Raw genomic sequence first — 21,828 nt, 5'->3', positions numbered from 1 at the left:
TGAAAAAGTTTATAAAAATTCCTGATTCCCGGATTATGCCTTGGTATAGTACGCTAAGCCCAACGCTGAGCCGCATGGCGTTCACTGTGTTAAGTTAGTTTTCCTTCAGTTAAGTTTCCACCTTTATCTATCTAATGATAGTCCTTCGCAAAGCGTAGTTCTTAGCTGGATGTGAGTCTGTTTTCTTTAAAATTTTTAGTTTTCAGATTGAAAAATATATTTATATTTTATAAAAATAAGTTATTACTAAGAACTTTAAGTTCCAATGTAACTATTTAAACCAATTTAAAAATACAGTGTGTACAATATAAAAAGCTTTATTCACTGACAATACTTTATTTAACACAATAGGTACATAGTTTTTATATTGATGCCTGTTACACGCAGTCAAATACACAATATACATACTTAAAATATACATAATACATCATCGTTATAATTATGTTATTAATCAAATTTACTGGTGCTTTTATATCATAAACTACAAATGATATGACATGTGTACATTTTGTATGAGGAAAACTACATGTTTACGACTTAATTATCTTTATAATAATTTTTCGGATTGTTAAAGTAAGTAATAAACAGACCAAAGCAGTTTTACTTAATTCTACTAATTCTACTGGTCGCGAAATTTAAATTTAAATGTGGACTCTCTCTTACACCATGTTCATAAATGAGGTAAATTTTCTGAAATTGCCTTGTTTAGTAAATCATTAATTATAAATTAGCTTTCCGTCTATTTCAATATCAAAATTAGACAAATATGAGGTCTGTTACATATAATACAAAATTTTAATAGAAAAGAAAGTCGACCTCAGCGTAATAAAATGAGATGATCGTCAATGTAATCGAAGTCAATTGAAGATGCAAAATTAAAATGAGACAATAGGAAAAGCAAATGCACTTAACTAAAAAAAAATCATTAAAATCGGTTTAATAAAAAAATATTCTAAGGCGATATAGTCAAAAATCGGTCTATTTGTTTATATAGTTGATAGGTATTCTGTGGTAATCCCTCCCGGTTTTGAACTATTTTATACGTAATTTGATCCAAATTCGCTCAACCGTAAGTGACTGAGTCAAAAACATTTAGATACCCAAACTTTCACATTTATAACATTAAGTGTAGATGATATTATTTATGACATTTCCTTTTATTAATTTGAAACCAGTCTTGAACTATAATTGCGAATTCATATTTAATTTATTTAACCAAATTAAATATTCTCATTTTGTTTCGTGACGTCATTTAGATTTCGTTCAAAATGTTATCCTGTATTCCAACAATGAACGCTATTAATCAGTGGCGCCAACATTAATAGCCGCCGAACATCAATTGCATACTAATTAAAATCTATTGTTTTATTTAACTATGCAAATCAGATAATTTCTTGTGCTAAAATATATAAATATTCATACCTTTTTCTTTCTCTCATTAAAATTTTACGTTGTCAAATAAAATAGGAAAGTATTAAATTGTTTGATGCATTTACGCGCTCTTTAGACTGTGGAAAACGAACTTCGATTGTGGTTCGGAAAATTTATACGTAAGCCATTTTTGTATTGTGGCCTTTTTCGAATGAACTCACGGCCTTTGTATTAAATTATTCCCAGAACCCATAAATATCATAATTCTGATGCTGCTGCCTGCCTTAAGGCGTGAGGTTGAGTCAATTCTATCAGAATATCTTCAAACGAGAAATAAGCAGAATTTACGTACTAACTACGTAGATCGTGTACAACTACGGAAGATAGCCTATTTGTAACACTTAATCTGCAATGCAATTTCGAGTTATAAATGAAACATCGCTAAGGCAATCAATTTCATTGGGAAATTATAACATTTGTGCCAAATTTCGTTCAAGGCGTTACTAATAGTATTCAATTACGTATAACATGACATCATCTAAGGTAGATTTTTTTTTTTTTTTTTTTCTTTTTGGACCCAACACCAAGTGTTATTTGCCACTTTCAAAAAGGTAGTTAAGAAGGGTCAATCATATTTTCCAATAGTTTCAGTTTTGAGTTCTAAATTTGAATTACAAAGTAAGTGTGTGACTTTTGAGAGTATTGAACATACCTAATAACTTGTTGGTAAATAGTATTTATTTTTACAGATACATTTTACCTTCTCATTTGACAGGCGCACTGTCACATTAATGACATATGTACTTATAAAATTGCGAAGGTTAATTGCTGACCCGGATTTGTAGATTTACTTTTCGAAGTCGAATCAAAGTTGTCAAATCCGATCATTTGTCATTCAAATGTTATTAGCGAATGTTTCGTAGAGCAAACAGCTCTTGACCACATTTTGAAATTATTTATTGGTCTCTAAGTGACGGGAGACAAAATATATACCTTGAAATGTCAGGCTTTCAAAAAGTTCCGGGAAACATCGCGGATGAAGTGCTTTTCAAGGGCTTTTTTTGCTTAGACCTCGATACTGTGAACGAATGAAACTTTTACTTTAGAATTTTCAGGGCCTTAATAATATTCTTCAGCGGGAGCTGAGAGAGTAATATATGAGCTTCGAGGCGAACATCGAAATTACTACCTTTAGTGTCGCCTGTCACTGTTGGGTATAAAACAAATAATAAAATTACACGCCCTGATATCTAGCTGGTTCTTATCGTAATTTTCACAATTGATGTGCTCCCAACAATATTGATACGTTCTTTATTCCGATGCTTTTTTTTGGTCGTGATAAAATCGCCGGACTTCCGCCCTCTACTGTGGATGGCGGGGCATATCGGAGTCGAACCGACTAAAAACCTCCTGCCCCTCAGCAACCTCCATCCGAACCCCCCATGAGACAGAACTCGTGAAAAGGCAAAGGGGGGAACGTGATGCGCTTAGTACAGAGCACATCTCTCCCATCACCTTCCCCCTCGGGACGCCGCACCGGCGGTCGTTGGCGCTACGACCACCAGCTCTGTCGGTCGACAGGCTATCCGAAGGCCACCTAGATGGCGCCGGTTAGAATGGGTTATCCCACGGAATACCCCGCTGGGTCAGAACCAGCCTGGGTCGAGAATAGCCGGCCTTCCGTCATCTGGGTGCTCTCGCGTAAAACGTGTGCAGGGCAGCTTGCATTACGTCTTCTTAGGCCCTCCTCGCCCCAGCACAACATGTGAGGGGGACCCAAAACATTTAGAGGGCCACGGCTTGGGCGTGATCCGCCACGCTGCCCCTCGCTTGACGGCGGCGAGCAAGTTTCTCAGGTGCCCCGCCGCCTCCTTCTGCGAGATAGTGCACACGTAGAAGTCGAGCATTGCCTTCCACGACTCGTGACCATCGAGCATCGATGCCACAACACTCCGCCTCGACAAGTCGTTTCCTATTTTTGTGACAAGTTCACGGCACCACCCCTCCCATGCGGGGCAGGCGACGAGCGTATGCTCCGCTGTGTCCAAGTCACAACCAATGGTTATTTCGATGCTTGGGTCGTTTTGGGATTTAATTTTAAAAAGCCATAGGGAGCCTTACGCTGTCCAAATCGGTAGGAAAAAGAAATGGTGTAGAAAGACGCTAGTCTTGACATGGTTAATCATATTCAGGTTTTTCACTCTGGACACTTAACCAAAATTCGATTAAGTTGTATATACCGCCGTTCTACCGGATACCGGATTCTATTATCATTTATTTTATTTTTATTATCATCATCATCATCATCGTCATTAGCCCATTGTTATTCACTGCTAGACCTAGATTCTCCCAATTTACACCATTGATAAAATATTGTTAAAGTACTTTTTAAAATAATATATTCATCCAGTTATATACATTCACAATAGATATCAATTAATAGATCTCCTGCAAGATGTTTGGATATCTATTTCATTTCAAGAGAAAAACTATGTTAATTTTCGTTTTCTTTAATGTATCAAGCAAAAATTTGGAGAAAAGACACCTAAATGTTTTTTTAATTGTTTTAAATTGGTTTGCAGTACATGCTCATAAAACCAATTTCAAGAAATTGTAATCACACGATTGAATGCCACAGCCACATGTGTATTCTCCGTCACTTAAACTTGCTAATAATAGATTTGATTTTGCACGTTTCTTCAGAAAGTGTTACTATTGCCAAAAGTACAGACGCGTGACTTTATCGTTATCTTTGGCTACGTGACGTACTGTAGTAATTCGGTCCCTAAATCGTGACGTAGCTGGACCGTTAGAATACCTTGAAACAATTTACACAAAAACGCGTAGTGAAATCGTGTTGCTAGGATATTTCGAGAAAAATTAGAATTTGTAACTGTGTGTAAATTTGTGACGTGTGAATTTCGAATTCAAATCTGGCTAATATATCCAAATTCTGCTCGATTTTGAATTTTGAAATTCGAAAAAAAAAACCACAGTCGATTCTTTGTTAAATGTTTGTTCCGAATTTGAATTAAGTACATCGTTACGGAGTTTGAAATAAATCTTAATGTTACAAAAAAAACCTAAAAGCAAATTGCAAAGGTGTCTTCCTATTTATACAGTCAATTAAAATGTAATGTCAAACAAACCTTACGAGTCAAAAATTAGAATAGTTGACAGATTAGTCTCCCAGCCATGAGACGAATTACGGATATAAAAATGAGCTAAGCTAAAAGGTTACGTAATTGTGTCGCAGTTTTCATTGTGTACAGACATCATATATAATGAGTCTATTAGAGAACGTAAATTTGAAGATGTGTTTTAAGATCTTCAGTAATGCACATCAATAATTCTGACATTTTGCTGTTATATAAACACAACTCAGCTTTACCGACCCGGTAATTAGGTTTAAACTTTAGTGAAAGTATTTCATGATAAATTTGTCTCAAACTCAATTCCGTCCATTGTTTCTCAAACTCTAGATGCTAATAAAGAATATTTATTTGACGCATTCTTAATTCGATTTAAAGATGTCTAATTTCAGTGCACTATATTTTTCCTGTATTCAATAATATTATAATAAAAGGAAATTACAAATAATAATAAAGAATCAGTAACAGGAAATCTGAAAGGAATTAACACAATCCTTGATAAAACGTTTACAAAAGGTATGACCAACATTTTGTATGAATGTAACAAAATTATTAATGGTTGTTTGATTGTTGCGTTTCTATATATTAATTACTTCCCAATGTCTGTTGGAGTGGTGATTGCTTCCTCGTCATCTTATAAGCGAAGGTCGATGTACATACAACGAATGTTTATGGCTTAGTTGATGGATTAGTACATTATCTAATTCTTGCATATTAATATGTATGTAATCTGAATCTCGGAAACGGCTCCAACAATTTTCATAAAATTTAGTATACGATTTATTTTCAGAAAATGTTGTTTTATTCGTGTTTTCAATAATCAACTCTTCCCGACATCTATTGGCGAATAACAATACTATTTTTCTTAATTGAGGGCAACTAACCGCTTTAAAGACACAACAAGATGGCGTTATAAAAAAAAACCCAGCTAAGCTCATCATCTAGTTTATTTGATAAATTCAAGTGATTGGAAACATCAAGATAATGTCGCATGAATTATACTCGACTATTTAAAAATTTAATTAGCTTACAGAGGCAATTAATTCAAAGTCAGGCGTGTTAACAATACGAATAACGTCAACAGTGAGCACAGTTGATCTGAAGAGAGTGTATTAAGTACGCTGTTTAATTAAGTCTGTTTTTCTGAAGATAGGGTGGTTTGCGAGCCCGCACGGGTAGGTACCACTACTCTGCCTATTTCTGCCGTGCAGCAGTACTGTGTTTCGGTTTGAAGGGTTGGCCAGACGGTGTACTGTAAAAACTGAGGCAACTCATGTCTCCAGATGGGCGGCGGTATTGACATAGTTAATTTCTATAAGCTCCGATGATTATTTAACACCAGGTGGGCCGATAGTTAATCCACTCGTCTTAGCAATAAAAACATGTGGATATAAAACTGTTAGAGTTTAAAAAAACTAAGATATACACAACTTATCTACAAACTGCACATTTTTGATTTAGAAGTAAACATTAAGACCGACTAACAAGAATATCAAAGTTTCAATGTAAAATTTGCTGTACCCCTAAATACATCGAAGTTCCAGTTTGGAATTTATTCATCGGGAATAAACAAATAACTTAAAAACGAACACCGTCGACATATAAATAAACAATATAGTAAAGATTTATTCAAATCATTGATAAATGAGCGTGAAAAACAATTATAATCCAATTCATAGCAGATACAGTGCGTTAAACTCGCGGCGGCGTTCATTAGCTGACAGTTAATTTTAATCTTCGATTAAGGACCGGGTATCTGTCAAGTCTTAATGAGAATAATGGGGCTCAATTGTTTACGACCCCTGAATTTAAATGGCGAATGTTTTTGTTTGTTCCATTTAGTGTGCGAACGCTTTTTTTTATTTTTTAAGTTGTCTCGGTGTGTCTGACAAATTGATACTTATAAACATTATTTAATGTAATAGGGAACGTGTAATTTATTGAATTAAAATCAACGCATTATCAATAACAGTTTTGAAACTGGTCACGCAACTCGTATAATAAATATTATATTACAAAACAATCGAATATCACAAAATAAATCGTGTGATAAGTTTGACGATATCTAAAATAACTATATATTCAAAATAGCGTATTTCTGTATCGTGATTACAAAAGTAAATAAATGAGAATCTGGTTTCGATAGTTCCAGTTCGCATCTTACTAAATAAAAATAAATTCAAATCCGATTCACACAGCAGACATGTTTTCAAGTTAAAATTTAATTTTAATCCAACAATTTTTAAGATATTCTAAAAAGTAGACCGTTAAAAATAGTCTTAATAGTCTCAATTGGACTGTTTTTAGCTGATGGGTGTATTTTAGCACACAAAGCGTTGCTTTTGAATTTTTATTCCCAGACATTATGGGAATATCCAAATTATTACTAAAACCCGCAAAATTATAATTTGCGTAATCACTGGTGGTAGGACCTCTTGTGAGTCCGCACGGGTAGGTACCACAACCCCGCCTATTTCTGCCGTGAAGCAGTAATGCGTTTCGGTTTGAAGGGTGGGGTAGCCGTTGTAACTATACTGAGATCTTAGAACTTATATCTCAAGGTGGGTGGCGCATTTACATTGTAGATGTCTATGGGCTCCAGTAACCAATTAACACCAGGTGGGCTGTGAGCTCGTCCACCCATCTAAGCAATAAAACAAAATAAAAACTTCTGTTTACGTCAATCAAAAAATCACCTGTCCCCGTACAAACCTGTATATTACAAAATGGAATAACTTATTGGCCTCCGCAAACTCCGGGTCGTATACTAACATACTCAAAACTATCATTTGACTAATTACCCGTATATCGAATACAAGTCGTATCAATTACGAAACATATTTCGCAAACTGTTAAAATTTAAACGATCTAACTGCTTCATCTATAGTACAAATTTCGTTTGCTTAATACCAAGAACGGCTTAACTGAAAGCTGGCGATAATTTATACTGAAATAGAATAAATAATTTAATTAAGTTTTAATTAAATGTATTGAAATAAATAAAATATAAAGTAAATATCCATTAAAAACGCAAGCTTATACCGTAAAGGTAGTTTTAATTCGGTTTTTATTATATTATTAACTAGCGACCAGCCCTCGCTTAGTTTCGGAAACATTAAATTTTATTATTAATAGCCGAGTCTCGCGACGTTACCCGCGGCTATTGTCGTACTGCGAGTGACGCCGCGGGGCGAAGCTAGTATAAAAAAGTAGCCTAAGTTACTCCTTATATCATTAGCTACCTATCAGTGAAATTCTCGTTAAAATCGGTCCAGCCGTTCCAGAGATTAGCCGGAACAAACAGACAGACAGACAGACAAAAATTGTAAAAAATGTTATTTTGGTGTATGTACCGTATATATATATTCATATGCATGTAGTAAAAAGCGGTTATTTCAATATTACAAACAGACACCCAAATTTTATTTATATGTATAGATAGATTATACTCGCGTGGCAAACATCAGAAACATTGTCTATGAATTTCGCAACAACATTTCAAAGTGACTGACAATGCATTAAGTGTTGGTTTTCGAGTTTTTTCTCTAGTCCGTATCATATGTGGAACACTCGTAGGTAAAGGTCGCGGAGATTGTAATCGAGAAATACTTGTTAGAATTGTTGTTTGATTATGTTACTCACAGTTATAATTAAACTAAGGTTTTACGATTTCATGTAGCACGTCAATGCTTTGCAAACATTCAATTGCTATTATTTCAATTTGTCTCTTTAGATTTTATTATTATTGTTATAATGACTCTTTTTGACTGCATTGATAGAATTGACAAACTATGAGACTATTGACAAAGTAATTAAATTAACTAAAAAAAAATTAAATTTCTACTCCTTCATAAAGAATTAGTCATGTGCGTCAAAGATCGAAGTTTGATAGTAATCACTGAAAATTCAAGAGTCATTTTACATTTTCCTTTTATTTTGTATTGTATGAAAAAAGACTACATTGAAAAAAATATATAACTATATGAAATACTGGTATATTTTACTGGTGGTAGGACCTCTTGTGAGTCCGCACGGGTAGGTACCACTACCCCGCCTATTTCTGCCGTGAAGCAGTAATGCGTTTCGGTTTGAAGGGTGGGGCAGCCGTTGTGACTATACTGAGACCTTAAAACTATATCTCAAGGTGTGTGGCACATGTACGTTGTAGATGTCTATGAGCTCCAGTAACCACTTAACACCAGGTGGGCTGTGAGCTCGTCCACATATCTAAGCAATAAAAAAAAATTTTTTTTTGAGAACTAACACAAAACTTCATCGTAGTAACTTAACAAAATAAAGTCATTTAATAATCCGTTGAAATTGTTTTAACTTACTTAGCTGAATTGTTTTTTGCCTATTTAAATTTACAATCAAATATTCCGTTAGACGTCTAAAAAACTAGTTTTAAAGTAACTAAACGGGTATTAGCATACGCGTGTCTTCATAATATTAATCTGAATAGATTTTCATCATTAAGTTTCTTTCTATGTAACATTGAAGAGTTCCGTTGAATTTTTGGATCAAAATAACATCAGATGACCTATGAGGTCGTATACTAATCTAAAGAAATAAAAAAAATGTTAATTCATTAATTTAATGTATATATTTCATCGCTTACTACAACTATTGCTAAAATGTCTACCCGCATTTCTAATTTAATGAATCCCGGTACTCAGAAACTTAGCTTTAAAGATAATTAAATAAGCTCTGGTCTCGCAAATATACAGATACAATCATACAGCGACTTTGTGTCCAATACTTCATCAACAATATCATTAATATCATGAATTATTTAATGTTATCAGACATTAATAATTTATTGGTATCGGTTGCCGTGAGAATTGTTCCGCACCACGAAAACTATGCGAGTGTACTTGAACTACATTTAGTTAATGGTCCTCTTCAGACTAATGTTGAGACACTAGGCACGAGCAGGATAGAAGATCGAGTCGCATCTTTAAATTATCTATCTTGCACTTTTACTATCGCGTGTAATGGATGGGAGTATCGGATAAATTATTACACATCGCTATTAATATAACATCACGATATTGTAGATAGGTCTTCTGTTTTATCTCGAATGTCTTCGGTTACATCAGGGGAAATTGCAACTTAACGAGTACAAATTTGATATTAATTATATTTATAGGTAATAACAATTTCATATTGTTATTCACTATGTGTAGATAAAAGAGATTTAGATAGTTACTTTGAAATAAAGACTATTTCATAAGTCCAAGACGGCTTTAGTGTGAAGTTCCCTTTACTATGTTTTTTGAGCACTATGACATGTCTTTCTTTAAACAAGATATGTGTGAGCGATGGTACACTGTTACCGTATGCTGGTCTGCCACTAAATGTAATAAAAATAAAAATATGACTTTTTGGCGGGAACGCGAGGAGTGAAGTTGTGTGATTTGTTTTATTTTGTCTATTTAGTGTTTCTTCAGGTTTAAATGTGTAATAACGGTGTTTTGTTGACTGTTTAATATCTGTGAAAGTGCACAAATGTGGGAAAATGAAACAAAGCCGCTGGACGTAACTTCTCGGGATCCTCCAAAAAGTCTACTGAAAAAATCTCAGTAAATTACCACCAATATTACTGAGATTACTTTTTCATCCCATATCATCTCATCTCATTTCATTTAATTTCATCCCAGTTGATCTTAAATTAATCATCTTCATTTCATTTCACTCCATATTATCATTTTTCATAAAAATAAGAATATAAATCAAAAAGATATGACGTAAAGGTCTTAGTTACCAGGTCATAAAATCTCTTAAAAAATAAAAATAGCTACCACAAACAACACTTCCATCTAAACGAAATAAAAAAAAAAGTTATATTTACGAACCAAACGAAATATCAGCTTATTAAAATTACTAGGTTTCATTGTTGGTTGGATTAGTAAACTGAGATTGTCTACAGTTTGCTTTAGGTTAGCATTTTATTCCCGTTTCAGTTTCAGAAGCCGTGTCTCTGGCATTAGGGGAGCCGAGATGCTTTTTTGCTTATTATATGCAATTTTTTGGAATTCAATCGACATTGAATGTTGTGTGCTTCAGTGTTAATTTTTTTAGTTTTTTTTTTTTATACACGGATTTTCACACAACGTTCTCTAGCCCCAAGGTAAGCTTAATGCTTGTGTGCTATGGGTGCCAGATGACGGGTATACTACATATATTACTTTTTGTTATAAATATATACATATAATACATAGAAAACACCCAGACGTAGTACAAATATCTGTGTATCATCACACAAATAGTTGTCCTGAGCGGGGATCGAACCCGCGACCTCGAAACGGCAGTCGGTATCACTTACCAACACGCCACGAGGCCCGTCTATAATGGCACTAAAAACCTAGTCGCGAAATCTACAAGAATAATAGTCTATTTGTTTCAAGCGTATCCCCGAATACATGACGCGTGCTCGTTAGCAAAACATCAGTGCATATGACGGAAAGCACTTAAGACCAATTAATATAAGAACAGGTTCAATTTCTTTGCCCGTGTTCGCCATTGAATTACTCAAAACATCAAAGTGCGCGTTTAAATAAATAAAAAAAAAAACGAGATAACGAAAACGTTTCCCGCAATGCGAGTCGGCCGCAACAAACGGGATCACAGTTTCAATTAAACCCGAGAGCCGACTTGAGTGGACTTTTGATTGATCAATCAATAAGTACATAAATCCATTAAGGCGATACGCGCCCGTTAATTGTACTTTCTTACGAGTGAAGAAGCTTGTTCATTGTTTTTCGATCGGGGATGCGATTTGAATGAAATAATTGCTGTTTATCACGCCTGTTCGATACTTATTTAGTTACTGGTCTAATTTTGTAAAGTTTAAAATTTTCTTATACGAACATTAAGTGTTCATGATTGATTTTTTTATACATATATATCTGAGTATGTAATTATATTATTATAGGCATTATATGTGATTATACTATTATTGTAGGCAGCGACTTGGTTCTGCCCCTGGCATTGCTGAAGTCCATGGGCGACGGTAACCACTCACAATCAGCTGGGCCGTATGCTCGTCTGCCTACGTGGGCAATAATAAAAAAAAAGCTTGAGACCTTAGAACTTATATCTCAAGGTGGCGCATTTACGCTGTAGATATCAATGGGCTCCAGTAACCACTTAACACCAGGTGGGCTATGAGCTCGTCCACCCATCCAAGCAATAAAAAAAAAATACAATACTACATTTTCAGCATTTTTTTTATAAAGAGACGTGTATTTCTTGAAACAGTGAAAGTGAAACCTACCCGTTTTTTTGTTGTCATTGTGTTCTTTCTGACATTTCAAATACTACAATTTTCGTGGTGCTAAGGTGTTATTCGTCTATCAATTCGTCATTTGAAAATTGTGTCCGTCTATTTTTACCGTTTATTTTTTTTATTTTATGTTTATAATTTTTTCAGATTTACCGTAGAACCCTACGAATATATAATTCGTAGGTAGAACCTCACTAATCGAAATAACTTTTCAAACCGAAATGTTATAATGTGTATAATGCCATAAATGATAAGAAAATATTAATATCTATTACTTTCATAATATCTTATACTGACATAAATCATTTTACATAGATTAATACTCGTACATAGCTCTTTATTAAGAGCATATAAACTCGAAGAGGTCGTTCATTGAAATCGTCCGTCCTCTAGCAATTATTATGTAAATTACTTATTTGTATTTATTTCATTATATTTGATCATTCACACTTAAATAGGATTCAAATGTGTTAGTTAGATAGGTTCTACTGATCATATCACAAACAAATCAATTTAATTCAGATTCGTGTGTAGCAGCAAATGTTTTATCATGACATCATGTACGTCACTATACGTAAGATGCCGATACAAATTCGCACTATTGGCATGTGATTACCGAGTGATGTTACTATGTTATAAATTTGAAACGGAGCCTATTTGTGTATCGATATGATATCGACGGGTGAAAGGTAGTTGGTTTAAGCGACATTTTTGCAAACAGGAGAGCCATATAAAGTTTAAAATTTAGAAAAAATATCATAACAAAAAAATTTCTTCAGCTGTTTGAGTGAATTAAACTTAATTGAAGTTTGTAACGAATTAAAACTATTACAGTCGAATGTATAGCTTAATGATGTGTGAATAACTAACAATGAACTAAAAGATAAGTGATTGCGGTAAACATAATTAAACGATTTCTTCATTTCCTATAATATTATTACATTAGTATATTGAAGTGCCTACATAATAGAAGTCAATTAAAACATCAAATAGAATTCGACTCTGTTCTGTAATACACATTCAAACGAACTTTAATTAATTCTAAAATTACCCCAAAACTTGCAACATCAAATTGCACATCGGAGCAAATTAATAGTACACATAATATATATTATTTAATTAATGTTGATGCGCCGTTTCATTACGCGATATAATTAGTTTAGTCGAACCACAATAGCTTAATTAGAACGGGGTTCATTAACATACGATTGTGTCAAAACACTTGGAGCTGTGTATCCGAATGTCAACTAAACGTCAGAGATGTCTCGAGGTGTGTTTGATACTTTAGTCTGTCGGAGTAAGTACAGGCGCCAACAAAAAGTTTTCAAGAAATATCAGATTTTGTTGATCACCCAAACAGTCACGCAACTCATAGACCTGACAACGACAGTCACTTTGACTTGAGTGGCAAAGTCTTGAATGAGTTTACTCAGCTCAAATGCTGCCAAGTGGTGACTGGAGTCCACAAAGAGTCAATCTTGAGACACGAATCGAAGCCTCAATTGAATTTTATTACAGATTTGCTAATTCATTATACAAAAATAAGCAGGATTGTTATGTCCATTCGTTTGGACTAACAATGTGACCTACCAGTAAATAATAGTATGCTACAAATCATGTAAAGAGTAAAATATAAATGATTTAAACATATCAAAGGGTATTATTTTGTTCCAACGAATTATGTGAATACCTGTCACCATTTTAAGCTAAGGTTTCATTGACTTTATCTTGGATCAATTAAAAAATAACAGTCTCGTAACGAAGATCTAAAGAAATTGGAAGTTAACTAAACGCGAAATATAATCGAAATGAAATTGTTATAAAATTGTTAGAGCAACTTTTAGCACATACTCTGACATTGACGCTGTACGTATGCATAATAATCAATAAACGTTATTAGAATTACCAAAATCGATTTTTAATTCTATCATTTCCAGTTTTGAAGTCGTCGTGACCTAAAGGATAAGACGTCCGGTGCATTCGTATCTAGCGATGCACCGGTGTTCGAATCCAGCAGGCAGGTACCAATTTTTCTTATGAAAAATATGTACTCAACAAATGTTCACGATTGACTTCCACAGTAAAGGAATAACATCGTGTAATAAAAATCAAACCCGCAAAATTATAACTTGCGTAATTACTAGTGGTAGGACCTCTTGTGAGTCCACACGGGTAGGTACCACCGCCCCGCCTATTTCTGCCGTGAAGCAGTAATGCGTTTCGGTTTGAAGGATGGGGCAGCCGTTGTGACTATACTGAGACCTTAGAACTTATATCTCAAGGTGGGTGGCGCATTTACGTTGTAGATGTCTATGGGCTCCAGTGACCACTTAACACCAGGTGGGCTGTGAGCTCGTCCACCCATCTGAGCAATAAAAAAAAAAGAAAATACCAAAATCGATTTTTTTTTTGTATCATTTCCTAATTAATATTTTTTACAATTGAACTTTTCAATGCAAGCGTACTCTTCAAATGAACCTGCCCTGATCGGCTTACGTCGGCCGCTATCAACCGACATCGAACTCTGTCCACGTGCCCGGATTAAATGTACCATGTGACATCTGATTGTATACTTATTTGTACCACTAGGTGCATGATCAATGGCGTGATGCAACGAATAACGGGATCAAAGTTTGATCGACCGATACGAATGTTTATTGAATTTTGATGGTTTATAAAACTATTTATGTGAACTGGGATGTTTTTTTATATTTATTAGAACTAATAGACAAGCGGGCCAGCGGTCAGAAATTCTATGGACATTAATGTAACCGCTAAAGCATCAGCCTCGTTTTAATAGGTAGACGAGTATACGGTTATCTAGTGTTGAGTTATCACCAATGCTCATGGACGCTAGCTATGCTATGCGCTACTAATACTCATAGTCACATCTGGGTGAATATCTATCACAAATATAGTTTAAGACATGATATCTTTATATCAATTGTATAATAATAACTATCATGGTTGCTTAGTAACAGAAATAAACAAGATGGCGGTACCAATTAGTGCCGACCTATAATCTACAGCCAGTACTCGTATTATTTATGCAATAACTAACAGTTGTAATCTTTATTGTATAATAAAATTGCAATATAATAAGGTGCAATTTATGAAAGCACAGATTCGCGTGTGCACTACCTGATTGCCGCGTATTTTCGAACACTCAATCGAACGTTGTAGAACGTACTAGAACCAATATGTTATTCTACGTAATATTTTCGTTATTTTCGCCATTTGTAGACATAATTAAAATTTTACGGATGACTGCATGACCAGGAAAACTGTATTCGCAATGTCAGAAATAATATTTCTATACTAATATTATAAAGAGGAAAGATTTGTTTGTTTGTTTGTTTCGAATAGGCTCCGAAACTACTGGACCGATTTGAAAAATTATTTTTCCATTAGAAGCCGACATTGTCCCTGATGAACATAGGCTACTTTTTAAAAAAAAATTTTTTTTTTTTTGTTTCATGTGTGTTTTAATGTTTCCGAAGCGAAGCGAGGGCGGGTCGCTAGTTTACAATAAAAACGCGGGAATAAATCGTAAAAGTTGTCTCAATTTTGTTATACCACATATTTTCTTTTAATCTATTTTGCATTAGCATTGAAAAACCTATATAAATCAGGACTAATATCTATTGACTGAAGGTATGTATACATTTAACAAAAACATATATGCGCAATTCACACGCGCTAGAAGTGAAGTTTAAGCAGCGCCCTGTCTGTGCCCCCGGCATTGCCATGAGCAACGATAACCACTCAGCATCGGGTGGATCTTATACTATTCTGCCTACAATGGCAAAAAAGAAAATACATAATTCTAAAGTCTAGGTATCCTAAAAGGACAATCTATTGAGATGTCTGTCATAAACATGGGGAAAAAAACCAAAATGCTGGGTCGTATATCATAGCAAATCATTACGTTATCGTTCTTGTCTTTATAAATAGAGCTGTTCTTATTTCGGAGATATATTACAACGTAGTTTTACTACTACATGGTTGTGCTTAATATTAAGCCGATCGAAAGAAGCGTATAACTCTTATCTTATACGTTTAAACGAGCAATTCTTGTATATTAATATATGTATATATAATCTGAATCTTGGAAACGGCTCCAACGATTTTCATAAAATTTAGTATACAGAGGATTTCGGGGGCGATAAATCGATTAGCTAGCTACGATTTATTTTCAGAAAATGTTGTTTTATTCATGTTTTCAATAATCAACTCTTCCCGACATCTATTGGCGAATAATAATACTATTTTTCTTAATTGAGGGCAACTACTAACCGCTTTAAAGACACAACAAGATGGCGTTATCAATAAAAAAACCTAGCAAAGCTCGGTCATCATCTATCTCTAATAATGTTTCGTGAATAAAAATACTGAAATTTATTACAAAAAACAGTTTATTAAGACAATTTTAACCTATTCGAGTAATGGATGTCGTCAAATGTAATTTAGGTACAGTCCAGTAAATGAACGACGCTGAGCTATAAGCAAGTCATCTGTTTTGAAAACATTATAAGAGTTTTTTTTTGTGACGGCTTGACTGTTACTCTTATTAATGCCGACGTCCATCAGAGACGGTGATCACTCACCATCAGGTGGGCCGTATGATCTGCTTATATCTGTATTTTTCGATAGTTTTTTTTTTTTTTTTGTATTAAATCGAGAATTGTTTCGAATGGTAGCTTTTACTGCTAATGCTGTATGCAGGTAGCACAGGACCGGTCACTGAGGAGAGTCTTGGGTAGGGTTATGTTCAGTAATGGGCGTCTTTAGGTTGGTTAGATTTTTACTGGTGGTAGTACCTCTTGTGAGTCCGCGCGGGTAGATACCACCACCTTGCCTATTTCTGCCGTGAAGCAGTAATGCGTTTCGGTTTGAAGGGTAGGGCAGCCGTTGTAACTATACTGAGGCCTTAGAACTTATCTCAAGGTGGGTGGCGCATTTACATTGTAGATGTCTATGGGCGCCAGTAACCATTTAATACCAGGTGGGCTGTGAGCTCGTCCACCCATATAAGCAATAAACAAAATAAAAAAAATAGTAGTAGTAATTACTAATTACTAATTACTACTACTAGAGCTGTGTTGTAAGCTCACACAAGAGGATACCGCCACTTAGCACGTTCGGGACGATGTTACAGAGCGAGACAAGTGTGATACAATACAAACAATTGCGACTTAAACCTCACGTATACTTGGTGGTGGAATTTTCGATGTGAAATCTATGGGCACCGCTAACCACTTTACATCTGGTGGGCCGCGTGTCTGGTGCCGGTCTTAAAGCTACACATAAACATCATTCGGCATTCTATTTAATATATTACATAATTCCTGTATTTATATACATGGCACGAGCTCGCAATCAAGAAGTCTAATGGGTGATGGGTTTTGTTAAAGGTAAATAGATACCATAACTCTATTTTGTCCTGAAAAGCTGTTGTTTTAATGTAATCGGGGCTTCGGCAACCTTGTGTCTCGCTATGAGGGTACATTTTACTAACGCGCTCGAAGATTTCGGCTTAAATAGTATCGGTTTCTATTTTCACTCTTATATCTCCTGGCAGCAAGATCCGTGTTGCAATGTAGGCACTTAACGCCAGGGTCGAGTGCTCAGAAATGAACATAAATATATAAGAAATAGCCCAAAACATTTCATAATATTAACTAAACGATCAAATACATAATGCGAGTTCTTGTCACATACGTCACGACGCCTTGGCGCCAAACGACGAGTACAAAATAAACTAATTTCATGTCTAAACAAAAAATAAATGTAATATGTAACGATGATATATAGAAATATGAGTCTCGTTTTAGGCTAGCAACATTGAGGCGTATTCGATAATGACACTCAGAGATGCGAAATCTGTTTTTGTGGTTTTTTTTTGTACATAGTGACGCTGAAAAATTTTTTTAGCACCTTACGTCACAGAGCACTCTGGACCGGCGACGTGTGAAAATAAACATTTCAGCGTAAAATAAAAATTCTAAGTAATTTGAATGGTTTTCAAAGAAGCGACACATACGTCGATGAATACGTTTATTTCATCATAATTTTGTCATGTTGTCGATTTTGACACACTGGATGACTGATTCGGAAAATGTGGGGTAAAGTTTTGTGAATCAGATACTTAGGAGACAATCATTTTTGTAGCTGGTAGACTCGATGGCAGACCAGAATTATAGTGGAACTTTAAATGCCACCATTGTCACCGCCCAATGCCAGACAATGCTAAAGTCGCAATGTTTTTGAAACATGTGCAGCGGATTGTCAAAATAGTAGCAGTATTCACTGCCACACAGTGATACAGTCTGTGGTAGAAACAAAAAGCCCGCCAAAACAAAACGCGTGTTAACTTTTAATTGTGAATCTTGTTTAAAATGTTGTTTACTTCAAAAAGAATTGCATACGGCTTGCTGCGTTGCTTACTTAAACGTCGACATAATTGTGATAGTCCATTGATCCTTTAAAAGCGTATTGTATGTACATTCACCAACTTAGATTAGGAAATTATTTAATGTAAGATTAGTTCTTGTAAAGCCAGCTATTTACCTTGGCGAATTAAAGCATTGTTTGATACCTACTGAAATAAAAGGCTAAAGGTGTCAAGCTGTCTTCAGAAATTATTAGAAGACAGTTAACGCGATAATTAATTTTTGACAAAGAGAAGCCTTATGGAATCGGAATCGAGACGTTGAACATTGTTACATAGAAATAGTAACACTTGATTAAGCTTGAACATGAATTTTAATCAAATCTGCCCTTCAAAATAGGTAAAACATCGTTCGAAATAATTTACTTTTTTCATTGAGTAATGGCTCAAAATATCTATTAGATGTAATACCAGTACAAGCACGTCACTTTCAAGGAGTCTAACCAATATAACAGGACCACGAGTAAATGCGGATGGAATATCCAATTGATTGGTCACGAACATTTTGCACGTCCACTAAAACATACATGTGACGAAACATAAGGCAATTTAGACGAATTTAGCAATAGTAATGGGGCAGAGTGTACCTACTCGTTCATGTCTCGTTCTTATGCTTCCGACACTCATAACACAGGCGAAAGTGCTAGCTTAGTAATCCACTCCATGTAAACTTTTATTATCTATTATTTATATAATGTTTTCCAAAATGTGGACCGACAAACTATTGAGGTTCGCGGGAATTCGTTGTATACAAGCAGCGCAGGATGGATAGTTATGGCAAGACTTGGGGGAGGCCTATGTCGAGTAGTGGATTTCTTTGGACTGATGGGGAGATAGATAGAATATTATATTGTAATACAAGATGAGAATGGACGCCTCAAAGGCGTAGTGTAAGTGAAAGTGACCCGAGAATTCAACATTGCTTCTCATTAAAAGTGCAGTAATATTTGCGAGCTAACTTACCTGGTGAACATGATGAGTTAGGGTGAGTAGACGTATTATCGGTACGCTCCGGTCGGCGTCCCCTCGCGCCACGACAGTTGTCATCATTGGCTCGACGCACGATCCAGATACTCACATCACCAGCCTAGAAAAAGGAATACCTTTAATTAAATTTCTTTTCAATTTCATTGTTATAAAAAATATATTTAAAATTTACATCACTCAACCGTTCAAATCATTCTATAAGCATTACAGCGAAATGCTGTGTTGGCTAAGCTGCAGTTGCTGGTAGTAGGGCGTATTATGAATCCGTATTAGTGTCACTTCTAAGTCGTTGTGCATGCACCGGTGTTCGAATCCCAGGCGGGTACCAATTTTTCTAATGAAAAACGTACTCAACAAATGTTCACGATTGACTCCCACGATGAAGGAATACGATCGTGTAATAAAAATCAAACCCGCAAAATTATAATTTGTGTAATTACTGGTGGTAGGACCTCTTGTGAGTCCGCGCGGGTAGGTACGACCACCCTGCCTATGTCTGCCGTGAAGCAGTAATGCGTTTCGGTTTGAAGGGTGGGGCAGCTGTTGTAACTATACTTGTGACCTTAGAACTTATATCTCAAGTTGGATTGCACATTTACATCGTACATGTCTATGGGCTCCAGTAACCACTTAACACCAGGTGAGCTGTGAGCTCGTCTACCCATCTACGCAATAAAAACCAAAAAAATATATATCGTATTTAAGCCGCCAAGCAATCATGCGTTATATTTTTCAAAGATGAGATAGTCTTTATACAATACAAAAAATAATTCTGCGTCATGTCTTAATGGTTGTGACAGTAATGATGTAATCTCTGTGAGCTTCAGTAACCAATTAGTACCAGGTGGGCCATGAGTCGCAAATCTACAGGAAAACATTGTACATATTTGTGGGCTGTAAATTTCTAATCATTACATAAATACATCTAATGTGCGCTAAAAAATGATACTGCATGCCATTGGCTGGCTGGCCAGTATGCCGAAAAAGGAGAAGTTAACACAATCATAAAACAAAAATGGTGTGCTAAAAAAAATCAGTGTTAACAAAATAGAAACGCCAATCGTAAAAGAGTCCTTCTCGAAATATTCATGTTTGGCTTTGGAGGTGTTATTATGTTGAAGCCAGAAAACAGTTTGTCAAATGTAATAATTTAGTTTTTTTTTTCATAGGTACTTTTAATTCTATGCTATAAAAATCAGTATGAGTAACCAAAATTTGTACCACAAATCATTTTAAACAGCTTAATTAAGAATATTACTAATTAGGACAACCCGACCATAGTTGGCTGAAGTATGATTCACCACATCGAAATGCAATATACCCCATATTTAGTGAAACCATTCACAAAATATGTGATATCTTCCACAACAACTATCCAAATGTTCAACTTATTGTATAGTTTATGAACTTATTTGAATTGTGTATAACATGATCTGTAGTGTGATGTAAAAACATCTATTTGGAAAAATGGGGGCTTGCTTTTCGGATCCGCTAGTTGCGGATTTTTGTCTGTTGTCTAGCTGGATTCCAAACCGGTGATAATGTCAAGATGATTTAACTGTTTCCATTTCTTTTGGCCTACTTATCTAGAGTAATCCACTTAGTCTATCCAAATATTAGCAAAAAGGTACGATTTTGGGTCTACAGCCTCTGCCCCTTTGTTATTATCTTATCTACCGTATTCCCTTCCTTATCAGTATTACCTATTTTCTTTTCTAACTTCCTAAGCCCTAATGCCATTATCTTTAGCGTCAACGATAGAGTTTCTTTCTAACGCTAAAAACCGTGCCTCCCTGTTGTACCAATCCTGTTTTAAAGTCAGTAATACCATTTCACAATTCACGTTCTGATGACGTGTTCCGGTAACCATTAAAATTTAACACAAGTGGTCCGTGTTTTCATAATAACTAGTCAAACACTCATTTATTTTTAAATTGGCAACCCTATTTATAACTGTCAAATACGGTTCGAAGGAGTGACGACCAGTAGTCGTAAAACGCTAACAAGTTATGGCCTTTTTTGTTATGACGCCTCATTGGATACTACCATTGGTCAATTTATACATAATTCGAACTTTTATTGCCCATTTACATTTTTAACGTCATATTAAGTGGTTTCACAGATTTCAAGCATCTCTCAAGTTATTTAACTTGAATTATTAGATGTATAATATATTGCTCAGAAATAAATGATTTAGTGTATCTTGTGTATTTTTCTAATTCACAGCTTGTATTAAACAGTTATCTGTACTAATATTATAAAGAAGAAAGATTTGTTTGTTTGTTTATTTGTATTAAATAGGCTCCGAAACTACTGAACCGATTTGAAAAATTCTTTCACTATTTGGAAGCTACGCTATTCCCGAGTGACACAGGCCATAATCTTTTTTGAAAAAAAATAGGGATCCTTACTAAAACTCCAATATTCTTTACATCGCGTGTCCTGCGAAAACTATTGAGGATAGAATAAATTATAATATACTACGACTTTGTAGAACACATTATTATTTACAAAAAGTGTCGCGACAGCATATGTCTAACTATTCTAGCTATTCCGCAATAAGTGTTCTTTTATTTAAAAAA

General features: G+C 35.0%; 1 protein-coding gene across 2 annotated transcripts in view; it reads right to left on the bottom strand.

Annotated features, from left to right (window-relative positions):
* LOC101741363 (PAS domain-containing protein cky-1) overlaps nucleotides 1-21,828 on the bottom strand; it is a 172,555-nt gene that overhangs the window by 130,236 nt on the left and 20,491 nt on the right. For both annotated transcript variants that reach the window (XM_012694808.4, XM_021351418.3), the window contains exon 2: nucleotides 19,223-19,346. In XM_012694808.4, coding sequence (XP_012550262.1) covers nucleotides 19,223-19,233 — 11 coding nt within the window. In that variant the 5' untranslated portion in view covers nucleotides 19,234-19,346. The remainder of the gene's footprint in view (nucleotides 1-19,222; nucleotides 19,347-21,828) is intronic.

Source organism: Bombyx mori, chromosome 7 (assembly GCF_030269925.1).
Source record: "Bombyx mori chromosome 7, ASM3026992v2".
Taxonomy (NCBI): domain Eukaryota; kingdom Metazoa; phylum Arthropoda; class Insecta; order Lepidoptera; family Bombycidae; genus Bombyx; species Bombyx mori.
The sequence above is the reverse complement of the archived record's forward strand: the minus strand, read 5'-3'. Positions and strand labels throughout refer to the sequence as shown.